The sequence below is a fragment of the Nomascus leucogenys genome, chromosome 23, assembly GCF_006542625.1.
Source record: "Nomascus leucogenys isolate Asia chromosome 23, Asia_NLE_v1, whole genome shotgun sequence".
In the NCBI taxonomy this organism is placed as follows: domain Eukaryota; kingdom Metazoa; phylum Chordata; class Mammalia; order Primates; family Hylobatidae; genus Nomascus; species Nomascus leucogenys.
Genome location: NC_044403.1, coordinates 22,619,209 through 22,631,110, shown reverse-complemented (window position 1 = coordinate 22,631,110; position 11,902 = coordinate 22,619,209). Strand labels below are relative to the sequence as shown.

General features: G+C 42.3%; 1 protein-coding gene across 1 annotated transcript; it reads right to left on the bottom strand.

The window, feature by feature from the left end:
- Positions 1-496: 496 nt before the first annotated feature.
- On the bottom strand, positions 497-10,764 carry LOC100584047 (salivary acidic proline-rich phosphoprotein 1/2-like). Its single transcript, XM_003265504.4, has 5 exons — positions 10,689-10,764; positions 3,426-3,547; positions 2,465-2,500; positions 1,741-2,108; positions 497-589 (listed from the first exon to the last, which is right to left on the bottom strand). The coding sequence occupies exons 2-4, from the start codon at positions 3,487-3,489 to the stop codon at positions 1,759-1,761; spliced, it is 450 nt and encodes a 149-aa protein (XP_003265552.1). The 5' UTR covers positions 3,490-3,547; positions 10,689-10,764; the 3' UTR covers positions 497-589; positions 1,741-1,758.
- Positions 10,765-11,902: the final 1,138 nt, after the last annotated feature.

Here is an 11,902-nt window from a genome sequence, read left to right as displayed (position 1 = left end):
TTTGCCCATTCAAGTCATGCTGCCTCTGATGAAATCCATTTAGGTTTTCTTAAGAATAGTAAGACTCATAGGCAGGGACAGAACTGATCAGTGATAAAATAGGGGAAAATAGGTCTAGTGGCTTCTGGGGAATAGAGGCATAGAACCATACTCATTTCCCTAGAAAACAAAATCGGTTACTTTCGAACTTGTTAAAATTTCTCTCAGCTTCTGGGATTTTCTTTCATTGATACTGTTTTGCTTACATTCATAAGTTGACTAGAATATCAGGAAATGACCTGAAAATAATTGTACAATTTAAATTCGAGCTATAGAAGACAGAGAAGGAAAGAAACAGTGGAACTCCTTCCCCAGGCGGATGACTTAATAAGGATAAGGAGGAGAGAAGCTTGCTGGAAACATCAAGGAGAAGGGGTCCTGGATGTTCTTACAATGTGAACATGGGTCTCAGATTCTAGAGTCCCAAACACTCAGAAAGAGACACCACCATCAGAAATTGCAAGCTGATTGTTTTATTGGTATACTGAAGTTAGAGCATGACGGCCATGTTTCATGGCATTTGAAACACTGTTATCTTCTTATTCACTTCCTGAAAAAGACAAGCAAACAAGGAAGATTATAGACAACACTTGACATGGCAGGAAATGTCTAATCCCTCACTAGGGGTTACTGCAGTGATGGAGATGCAAGCCCCTACTCTTGCCCTCTATCCCTTCTACAGCCCCCTTCTCCTTAGCAATATTTTCTTTGTTCACTCTTTAAGCCATTGCATGTAATGTGATTTAAAGTGTTGCTTAGATGAGAAAGAGAAACAATTATTGTTAAGTTGTTCATGCTTTGTTGCTGTTGGTTATGTAAGAGCTATTTTTACAAAGATGGGCACTGCAACATATCATATAATAGTGAGAATGTGAATCCAGCCTCAATGTCCAGTGACAGGGATTGGTTAAATAGATTATGGAACAACCAAACAATAGAATAGTATACAATTGTAAAAACAAATTAACCAATAAACACTGAAGAGATCTAAATGAACTCATGAGAAAGTTTTCTAAACAATAAATTTTTCCAATGAGTAAGACACAAATCTGAATATACAGTATGGTATAAGTGGTTGTAATAAAAGCATTGTATATATTTATGTAGCAATAAATATTTCAAAAAGGAGATTCCAAAGAGTAAAAGGTGGGGGTTTAGAGAAGGATAGAAGGGAGGAAAGATGAGTTAGGCTCTTACTATTTAGCTCTGTACATTTCAGTTCAGTGAGATTGGTTTTTGTTAGCTTAAGCATGTATGACTTTAAATGTAAGTATATTAAAAATGAGATACCATTAAACAACTGAAAGTTCAAGGACCACTTAGCAGGAATACTGGACCTGAAAGCCTGACATGAGGCAGGACTGTGCAAAGCATGTTCAGGTGAAAACGTTAAATGGGAATCTGAGTTTGAGGAAAGAAAACACGGAGCCAAAGGGGGAACATGGTTCTATGTCCTCATTGTCAACTCTATTTAAGACATGTAATTTGAAGATAGTGATTCTCAAAATCAGAATTGCCTTCAAGAGCTTCTGTAAAACACAGGGTCTTGATACCCTATATAAGAATATCTGAATAACAATTTTTAGAAATGTGTTCCAGTACAAGGCAATATTAACAGGTTTTCAGAGGATTCATTGGCACAATGAAGTTAGAGAACTGTAGCAGTTGGAGCCTTTGATGGATAATAAACTGGAATCGTACCTGTTATTGAATCCTGGATTACTGGGGAGGCTGCCCCTGTGGAGGTCCTTGTGGGCGGCCCCCTTGGGGCGGTGGTCCCTGGGGTTTTCCATGAGGAGGTGGGGGATGATGGTGCTGATGGCCTCCCTGTGGGGGTGGTCCTTGTGGCCTTCCGTGAGGAGGATGGGGATGGCCTCTGTGTTGGGGTGGTCCTTGTGGCTTTCCCTGAGGAGGTGGTGGACCTTGTTGGTGCTGGCCCCCTTGTTGGGGTGGTCCCTGCTGAGGGCCATCATCCTGGTTTCCATCACCAGCAGAGGGTTGAGATTGCTGTCCTCCCAAAGGTGGTCCCTGACGCTCCTCATCTAGGAACTGCTCAGAGTGTCCTCCATCTGTGTGAGTTGAAACAAGAAGAGCTGAGCTCAGTGCTGGAAAACCCTCCTGTCTTCGTAATTCTCTGTCTTTGCCACACAGCCCCTCTCTCACTGACCTGCCTCTCAACTCTCAACCTTCCTCCTTCCCAAGGCTTCCTGATTAGAACTCCTCTTAATCCACATAAGGTGATGAAAAATCGAATTTCTTTACTCATGGTCCCCAGAATCAAGGTTGGGAGAAAACTGTTTATATCTCTGGGGCACTGGTATTAGCCAATTTCTGACAAGCAAATGATGATAAGAAGACACTGGAGAACTGATCAATCCTTCAGGAAAAAATGGAGACAGTTTACTGAGAATTTATTGGGATTTACCTGATACTACGAAGGGAACGTCTTCCTGGCTGACATCTAGAAAAGAAGTACAGGATGATGGGAAAAGTTGCTTCATGAATCTTTCAGGGCTACAGTGTTCTAAGAGGAAAAGGGCCCTCTGATCACACCCTATGCATCCCCTTGGTGACCTCATCAGCCACTGTCTGATGCTACTGGAAGTGGAGGAAGATGTAAGGGGGAAGCAGGGTTGTTATTACACTGAGCATCAACCAGGAACTCAACATAGAAGGGCCCCTGTGTGTCCTCTTATGATTCCTCAAGCCTTAGTGCTTATTTAGTTAAACTGCTCTGAGTATTTCAATGACATATTTGGGGATTCTTCTGCCCTCTTTCATCTGTAAATATGTTGCTTATGTTTGCAAGCTTTCTCAACAGGAGCCACCAGACATAGCCACTTGGATATAATCTTACACATGCCATTCCCAGCACATTGAAATACTACATTCAGGAGAGAGAAAAATGACAATGTTTCACTCTGGTTATTCTCTGTGTAGACAGAGACAAGTGTTTACCCAATTCTCTGCCTCGGCAGTAGCTCTGACATACGTTTATCTCCTTCATCGATGCTCATCCACTGTACAGCAAGGCCACCATCATCCCTGTATACTGGGATCAGTACAGGATCTTCACAGTTGTACTTCCCTGAATCTGTCTTGCATTCTCCACGTCCTTCACAGCAGTCCCATGTCTCTATATAATGCAAATCTCACCCTCTCACACCCCTAGTACAAATTCTTTATCGGATTCTATTTGTGCAACAAATAAACTATGAGACCTTGATGAGGAATGAAGGCACAATAGGTCTTCTGATCCTCGGCATTAGAACTCTGCAGTCCCATCTGTTTTCTCATCCTCCTCTCTTCCCTCCACTTTCCTCCTCTGTAGCGTTTGCCTGTAAACCCCAATCAGAGTCATAATATATTCTGCCAATCCGTCTTACCTTCACTTAAGTCCTGAGCTGAGCTGAAGGCCAGCAGGGCCACTGACAGCAGAATCAGAAGCATCTTGCAGGAGGCTCTGGTGTCACTCCCAACTTTGTGCTGGGAGAAATGTGGCAGCTCCCTTTATAAAGACAAGCGGGACAATGGCGCATTTGAGCTCCCTACGAGGTGGGCCTCCTCACTTCAGAGGCTGGGTTCTGCTTTGCTTACTTCAGGTCAAGTGTATCCCTCATTTCTTTTAGGACTCTAGCCCAGCAGGAAGGGTTGGGTAGGATGTTGTTTGTGTCTAATTTCTAAAAGATACAACTATGACTTGGATAAATGTTTTGACGGAACTGTGTCCAAGCAATCAGCACAGTGCCAGGATTGAACTTTAGAGGTCATTTGTTTTTCAATCTGTTTGGAAAGACTGCTATTCTGCTTTCCATTGTGCTTTTCATTTGTGTGTATGTGAGTTTGTGTGGGTGTGTCGGGGGGTGGGCAGCAATCCTACAGCTAACAGTGAAGATGGTCAATATCTCTGACTCTTTTTACAGCCTATTTCCATCTCTCATGATGTGTGTGTGTGTGGATATTTTCACATTTAGCTAAATTTCTCATGTAACAGAGATGGTCTTGCTTATCTGTGAGATGTGTGAGGACAGCACACTCCCAGGCATACATATATGAGAGAAGGGTGCTCGCAGCCTGCTCAGGCTACAAGAATTGTCCAAACTTCTGTGAATCTCACTACACTCAGGCAAGCCTTGGTGCTGTACAACAAAGGCAAGCTAAAATATTTGCATTTTAAAAATATCTTTAGGGTTTATTAAAGCAAAACTGAACACAGAAGCCACCAAGGAATTTCTAGACCTGAACAAACTGAATATATGGTTCCCTAAGTGAACCACGTGATGTCATATAGCTAAGACCTCCACTTTCTCCAGTATGTTCTATAGAATTCATCCTCTACTTTATTTCTTCTAATAAATATTGTAATTGTCATCACTGATAATTAAATGGCCACAATTATACATTCAACTAAGATAATTTGTAATGCTATCCAAGCCTCAATTGCCTTGATTGATTGGTCTTCTGTTTTTTACTCAGTAATTATGTCACCTGTTTCATCAGTGTTCTTTCTCACAGAGGATTTTTATCTGTAATATTCTAAGACTCATGCTTTCTCATTCTTTTTCTCGCACTTATTTGTTGATATTTTGTATTCTGAGTCTACCTTGCCATGTTTACTTTTCTTCCTATATTGTTTTTTTCTCCCCACAAGATGTCCTTTATTTATCCTTCTAAGTAATGGTGTGTGGTACTCCTCACTACCTTTACTTTCATTTTTGTCTGTATAATTTGACAATAAAAAATTAAGTTTCCAAAAAGCCCTCTCAGGGTCCTGGTTTGATAGCTCTCTCCTCAGCTGCTGATTGCTCTGTGATACCTAGAAATTCCCTGTTCATCAATTCGTAAAATATACTAGACAGTATCACTAGCTGCACTTTCCGTTTCAGACCTTGAGTAGGTCTTGTGTAATTTTTCACTTTTTGTGCATGGCTAGTCTTTATTTGAGGATAGCTTGCTTGGAGGCATGGCTGAGAGGCCAGGTGACAGAAAATCATAAAGACAAGGCCCTAGACAGATGTGCATGAGTGGATCCTGTGCTGGACATACGAGGGTCTGGTCTGGCTCTTCTGAAAATTTGCAGATAATAATACAAGAAGGCTTCCTAGTAGATTAGATTTTGCTACAGACAACATTGTTCTTGTAAGGGACCCAGGCTGACTGGTATTTTCCCTGAAATAAATATAGACCTATTTCAGGGGGAATGCATTCTTAATTGGCAATTCTTCTCTGGCCCTGCGGGAAGTAGATCAGTTCTAGCTGCCTTTATGAGTTGTATCTTAGGCACAGAGTAGTTGCTTGAGCCCAGCAGCTCCCAATGTGTTATGGAGATTATTGTCTCTGGTTTTACCAGATACTGTTTCCCATAGGACCTGGAGATGAGCAGTCCTGCCTAGGTGACTTCAGGTCAACCATCATGTGAAAAAGGAAGGTCAGAGGAAAGGAACAAAGAGGAGTGCCAGGCAGATACTGCCTTATGATGTGGGCGACTGAGGAAGCTGCAGGCCTGGTACAAGACAGGTTTCTCCTTGGCAGCAGAGTACAGGAAAAGAACAGGAAATGCTCCTAAAGGTCACTCAGCTCAGGCCTGTTCCCTAACCTCCAATGTCAGCAATCAGCGAGAGACTAGTGTATCAGGAAAGAGTAAATATCAGCTACGCTCTCACTAGACACTTCAGAAACAGAGGTAATGGAAGAGCTGAAAGGGACATGGTCTGTGAGTGAGGGTGGGTGAAAGGGAGAAGCAGGACTGCTGCAGGAGCTTGGGTACCTAGAGGTGGGTGGCAGCCCTCAGCACCACACTTGCATTCTACTATAGATGTTCATATTCTGAGGCCCTGAAGGGCCAGTCTTCAACATATGAAACTTTAGGATTCATCTCTCATAACACATCTCAACATTTTCTCGGTCACTGACAGGTGTTTACCTAGTGGTTCAAAAATCCTCACTCCCTCCAGGAACTTATGCATTAGCCGATCTAATTGCCTCCGTTTTCAAAGTACGTCCCGAATATGACCACTTGCCTGATCTTTACTAGAAGGTGATTGTTCAGCCATGATGCTCTCTCCTGGAGGGCTTTACCAGCCTCCAGCTGGTCTTGGTAATGTTCTTCCCCCAGCTCATCCCATATCAGTTCCCTCACAACAATCAGATTGATCATTTAAAAGTAGAAATTAGGTCATATCACATTTGTGCTTCAAATCTCTCCTGTTTTTTCTTCTGCACTTGTGATAAGATCCAAATTTCATGCCTCAGCTCTTTCACACCTATATGCCTCACTCTTTTTTGAAAACCAGGAAGCTCTCTGAATGGAACAGAAAGTAGAATCTTCTTCAACTTCACCATGCTCTAGTTTGCCTGGAACACTAAAGATGGTTTGCCAGGAAAGATGAACATTGGCAGAGGGGATAAACTTCTCTGAGAGTCAGTGAGTTTCATTGAGTCGCTGTGGTCTGGCAGTGTTACGAATTGGCAGAATTATTGTATTAATTGCATCAATTAAGCATTCTGATAATACAGTTAGCAAATAAACACAATAGTCTCTGAGACTTCAACTTGCTTTGACTTGTCTAAAAATTTTGGTGACACTATTATGGCGGTCTTCTATATTTTTTGATGTTAATTGTCCATAAATATATATATTTCGCAATTAATTTAGCATATTTCTTTTTTTTTTTTTGAGATGGCGTCTTGTTCTGTCGCCCAGGCTGGGGTGCAGTGGCATGATCTCAGCTCACTGCAACTTCCACCTCCCGGGTTCAAGCAATTCTCCTGCCTCAGCCTCCCGAGTAGCTGGGATTACAGGCGCCCACTCTCATGCCCAACTAAATTTTGTATTTTTAGTAGAGATGGGGTTTTGCCATGTTGGCCAGGCTGGTCTCGAACTTCTGACCTCAGATGATTTGCCCACCTTGGCCTCCCAAAGTGCTGGGATTACAGACGTGAGCCACCGCGCCCGGCAACATTCCAATTAGCCGAGCATGGTGGCGTGCTCCTGTAATCCCAGTTACTTGGGAGGCTGAGGCAGGGGAATCACTTGAACCCAGGAGGCAGAGGTTGCAGTGAGCCGAGATCACACTACTGCACTCCAGCCTGGGTGACAGAGTGAGATCTGTCTCAAAAAAAAAAAGAGAGAGAGAGTATGCAAGTTTTAAAACATACAATACATACTTTGGCACTTCTTCTATTGAAATCTTAGGAGTCTGTGTACTCTCTCCTTAAATCTAGAATGGTTTTTGACTAATTCAACTAGTAAAAGTGCTATAATAATTCTGAAGCTAAATCATAAAAAGCCATGTGGTTTTTTCTTAATCACTGCAACATTTACTCTTGGAGTCCTAAGCCACATGTAAGTAGTCCAACTACTCTGAGGTCACAATGTCCAAACCACATGCAGAGGCCATGTGCAGGCCCTCTGGCTCATTGTCCCACATGAGCCCAGCTTTTAAGTCCTTTTACCCCAGGTACTAAACCTATGAGCCAAGAAAACTATATTTGACCTGTCTGATATGGTAGATACTAGCCACGTGTCACACATAGCTTTTTAAATTCACATTAATAAAAATTAAATAAGATTAAAAGTACAGAGCCTCAGTGTTACTAACCATATTTCAAATGCTCACTAGCCACATGTGACTATTGACTATTTTATAGCCAACATACATAGGGGATATTTCTATCATTGCCTATCATTGACATTTCTATGTATTTATCAGCTCCACCTTAGATAAGTTCAGCCCCTAGTCACTTGAATTGCCCCCCGTTGTTCATAACATTCTGGCTAAAGGCTTAGACATTCTGGAACAAAAAGAAGCCATCCCTGCTATGCCTTGAACAAAACCCTAACCTACAGAATCTTTAAGTGAATTAGTCTATTCTTGCATTGCTGTAAAGAAACACCTGAAACTGGGTGATTTATAAAGAAAAGAGGTTTAATTGGCTCATGGCTTCACAGGCTGTACAGGAAGCATGGCAGCAGCTGTATCTGGGGAGGCATCAGGAAATGTATAATGATGGTGGAGGCAATGGGGAATCAGATACATCTTCACATGGTTGGAGCAGGAGGAAGAGAAAGAGGGGGGAGGTGCCATACACTTTCAAACAACCAAATATTGTGATAACTCACTCACTCACTATTGCCACAACACGGCCAAGGGGGATGGTGTTAAACTATTAGAAACTGCCCCCCATAATCCAATCACCTCCCACCAGGCCCCACCTCCAACATTAGGGGTTACAATTCAATATGAGATTTGGGTGAGGACAGAAATTCAAACCCTATCAACAAGTACAATAAAATGGCTGTTATTTTACACCATGAAGTTTCTGGGTGATTTTATTATGCAGCAATAGAGCATCAGAATAGAATTATTTAGCATATGAATGGTATCAATATTTTGTTATTTCAAATTTCCATGGCTCTTTTTCTCTTCTATCCCAAATAAAGGTATCCATAGCATCTTTATTTTCCTCAGTGTGAGAGGAACTTGTATACATTTTCTATAATTTTTTCATATGTTGAGCTGAACTTAATCTTAATTCTAATGAGGTCAAACCAGGAAAGGCCAGTTAGTCACATTCTTTGTGTAATTCAACTCCTGCATTTCCCTCCCAAAGTAGCTAGTCCAAAATTTAGTGACATTCAGAAACAATGGAGATATAATATAGGCCTAAGAGGATTCAAAGAAATGAATGAGTTGGACAGCCCACCAAAAGATACACCCTAGGTAAATTCACAGAGAACTCCATGACTAAACGAAAGGTTAATTGTGGTAGGCAAATATGAAATGCAAACAAAACTGAAACTGAAATAAACAAAGGGAAATTCAGGAAAATATTGTATGCTGAAAAAGGGTTATTTTATTTGTCTTATTGAATATCTTCTTTGTTCCAGCCCTCTAGGAGGTGGGATGCAGCATTAAATACAACTATTTTTAAATGCCCTTAATAAGTTGACATTCTGAAAAGACGAACTCTAAACAGATAACTAATAAAATATATATCATACAGATATAAAATATAGTTTATAAGAAGTAGAGAGGGGAAATAGAAAGTGTGTCAGAAGAGGGGTTGAAATTTTAAATAAGGTGATTAGGGAAGGACTCATTGAGAAGGTGATGTCTGAACCAAGACCTAAAGTAGGTAAAGAAATTATCCATGTTTTGTCTGGGTAAAGTACATTCCAGACACAGGGAACAGCATTATCAGTGTGCTAACATTGGATGTACCTAGTGTGTCGGAGGAAGAACAAGGAAGCAGTGTCACTGTTGCAGAGATGAGAGAGTGAGACCACTAAAAGTGAAGTCACAGAAGGAAGAGGCATGAGGGCAGCCATGTGGCCTTGGCCCAGCCAAGCCATGGGTGTGAGGATGCCCAAGGCCTTGTAGCCTACTCTTCACATCACTGTGCCCAGAAGGCAGCACATACAGTCAAAAGAGATTATTTTAAAACTTTAATATTTAACGCCTGCCCTGCTGTGTTTTGTACTTGTGTGGTGCCTACTGCCTCTCTCTTGTGGCTGATTTCTCCCATTTGGAATGAGAATGTCTACCCGATGCCTGTACAACAACTGTATCTTGGAAGGAAATAAATTGTTTTTTATTTCACAGGCTCATAGCTGGAAGGAAATTGACTTGAGTCTCAAATGAGACTTTGGACTTCAGACATTTGAATTGATGCTGCAACATGGTAAGAATTGGAGGACTATTCTTGGGATGGAATGATTACATTTTTTTTATGTGAGAAGGACATGAGTTTTCAAGGGACCAAGTCAGAATGCTATGGTTTGTACATGGTTTGTTTGTCCCCGTCAGAACTCATATTGAGATTTGATCCCCAGAGTAGTGGTGTTGGGAGGTTGAGCTTAGTGAGAAGTGTTTGAGTCATAGGGTTGGATCCCTCATGAATGGCTTAGTACCATTTTCAATGTAGTGAGTGAGTTCTCACTCTCACAAGACTGAATTTATTCTGGGGGAATGAGTTGTTTTTCATGAGAGTGAATTGTTATAAAGCCAGGATGCACCTTTGGTTTATTCTGTCTTCACATGTGCCCGCGTCTACTTTGACCTTCCCCACCGTGGTTTGAACACAAAAGCTCTCAGCAGAAACTAAGCAGATGCTAATGCCATGCTTCTTGTACAGCCTGCAGAACCATGAGCTAAATAAACCTCTTTTATTTATAAATTACTCAGCTTCAGGTATTCCTTTATAGCAACACAAACATACCAAGAAATCGGGGAATAATATTTTTAAATTATTTCAGTGAATTAAATTAGATAAAATGGACAAATTCTTTGAAAGAAATTACTGAATCAGGCATACAAAGAAGTAGAAAATCTTAGTGTCTATTTTAAAAAATTGATTTCTTAATTTAAAACTTTCACACAAAGCAAGGGATGACCTGAATGTTTACTTTCATCACATATTTAAGAAGAAAAAAATACCAACCTACACAAATTTTTCAACAAACTCTCATAAAGGTTAACTCTGTGAGCTTTATTTCAAGAAGGAAAGTGGGGATCTACCAGAATCATAAGGACACAGATCTCAGGGAGGGGAACAAGGGCAAACAGCCCCCATGATGGCACCCAGTTATAAAAGTGAGTGAAGCTCCAGTAGGTGAGAGAGGCAGAGAGCCTCCCTCTGTGACTCACCTTTCCACTGCGGATCTGAGGAACCCAGACTGAGGAAGAGTACCTTGTTTCTCCAAAGCCCTGGAGATAACTTGGAGAGAGGCTTAGAGACACTGTAAGGGAAAGACACTGGGAAAAGTTTCAGGCCTTTTCTCACACCCAGGACTGAGAACAGGGTACCATTTTAAATTCAGGTGCATACAAAGTCAATCAGTCTTCAGTGGCTCGGCAGCGTAGCTGTGCAGGCATTTTAGTCTTAGGCCAGATATTGGAGCACCTGCTCTAGAGCAGAGTGGGCACCTCCATAGCCAGAATTGTGGGGAAAAAAAACCTTATCAACAAACACTGAAATTGTGCTCTCCCCCATCACAGGCCTGGGTCAGGAGGGGAGTTGCTACAGCCAGTTTATCCTATGTGATGAGACTTGCAACCAGACAGCTTAGCTACCTGGAACTAGTCTGTGTGTGTCATTGCTGGGTACCCCACCCTGCTCCCCTGTGATTGTGGTGCAGCAGAGTCTCCTCCACTCTACCTCTAGGCAGAAATCTGGGCATTTGGATCACTCATTAACTTAGTTCAGCAGTTTCATCTGCTCCATCCTTCCTGTGCAGAGATCCTGGAACAGGGAGGCCCTCTCTGCTTCATGCCTAGGCAGATCTCAGGATTTTGGAGCACCTGCTAGCATGGTTCAGCACCCTGAACCACCTAACCTTCCTTGACCTAGGTCATGGTGCAGTGGGGCCCTCTCTGCTCCACATCCAGGCAGAACTCTAGACATCTGAAGCACCCATTCACCTGGCTCAGCAGCCTACCCTCCCCTCCCCTTCCTGTGCAGATATTTTGATGCAGGGAGGTCCTCTCTGCTGCATACCCAAGCATTCAAAGCACCTACTCACACAGACTGGCAACCTGTGCTGCCTCACCCTTCCTGTGCAGAGATCCAGGTACAGGGCTGACCCTCTCTGTTTTATGCCCAGGCAAATATCCAAGCATTCAGAGCACTTGCCTGCCTGGTTAAGCAGCCTGAGTCACCCCATCTACCCTGTGCAGAAATCTTGGTTGGTGGGGGTGGGTTCTGCTCCACAAACAGGCAGATTTCCAGGCATTCAGAGCCCCCACTCTCCTGGATTAAGAGTTTAGGCCAACCTCTCCAATACCCCTGTGCAAAGAACTTGGAGCCAAGGGGGTTACCTAGCTCCATCCCTAGACAGAACTCTGGTCACTTGGTAGCCACT

Coding starts and splice junctions, on each gene's coding strand:
- LOC100584047 (XM_003265504.4), bottom strand. CDS start 3,489: ATGCTTCTGATTCTGCTGTCAGTGGCCCTGCTGGCCTTCAGCTCAGCT. Junction 2,501..3,425: donor AGCTCAGGACTTAAGTGAAG/GTAAGACGGATT, acceptor CTTCTTTTCTAG/ATGTCAGCCAGGAAGACGTT. Junction 2,109..2,464: donor CGTTCCCTTCGTAGTATCAG/GTAAATCCCAAT, acceptor CAACTCACACAG/ATGGAGGACACTCTGAGCAG.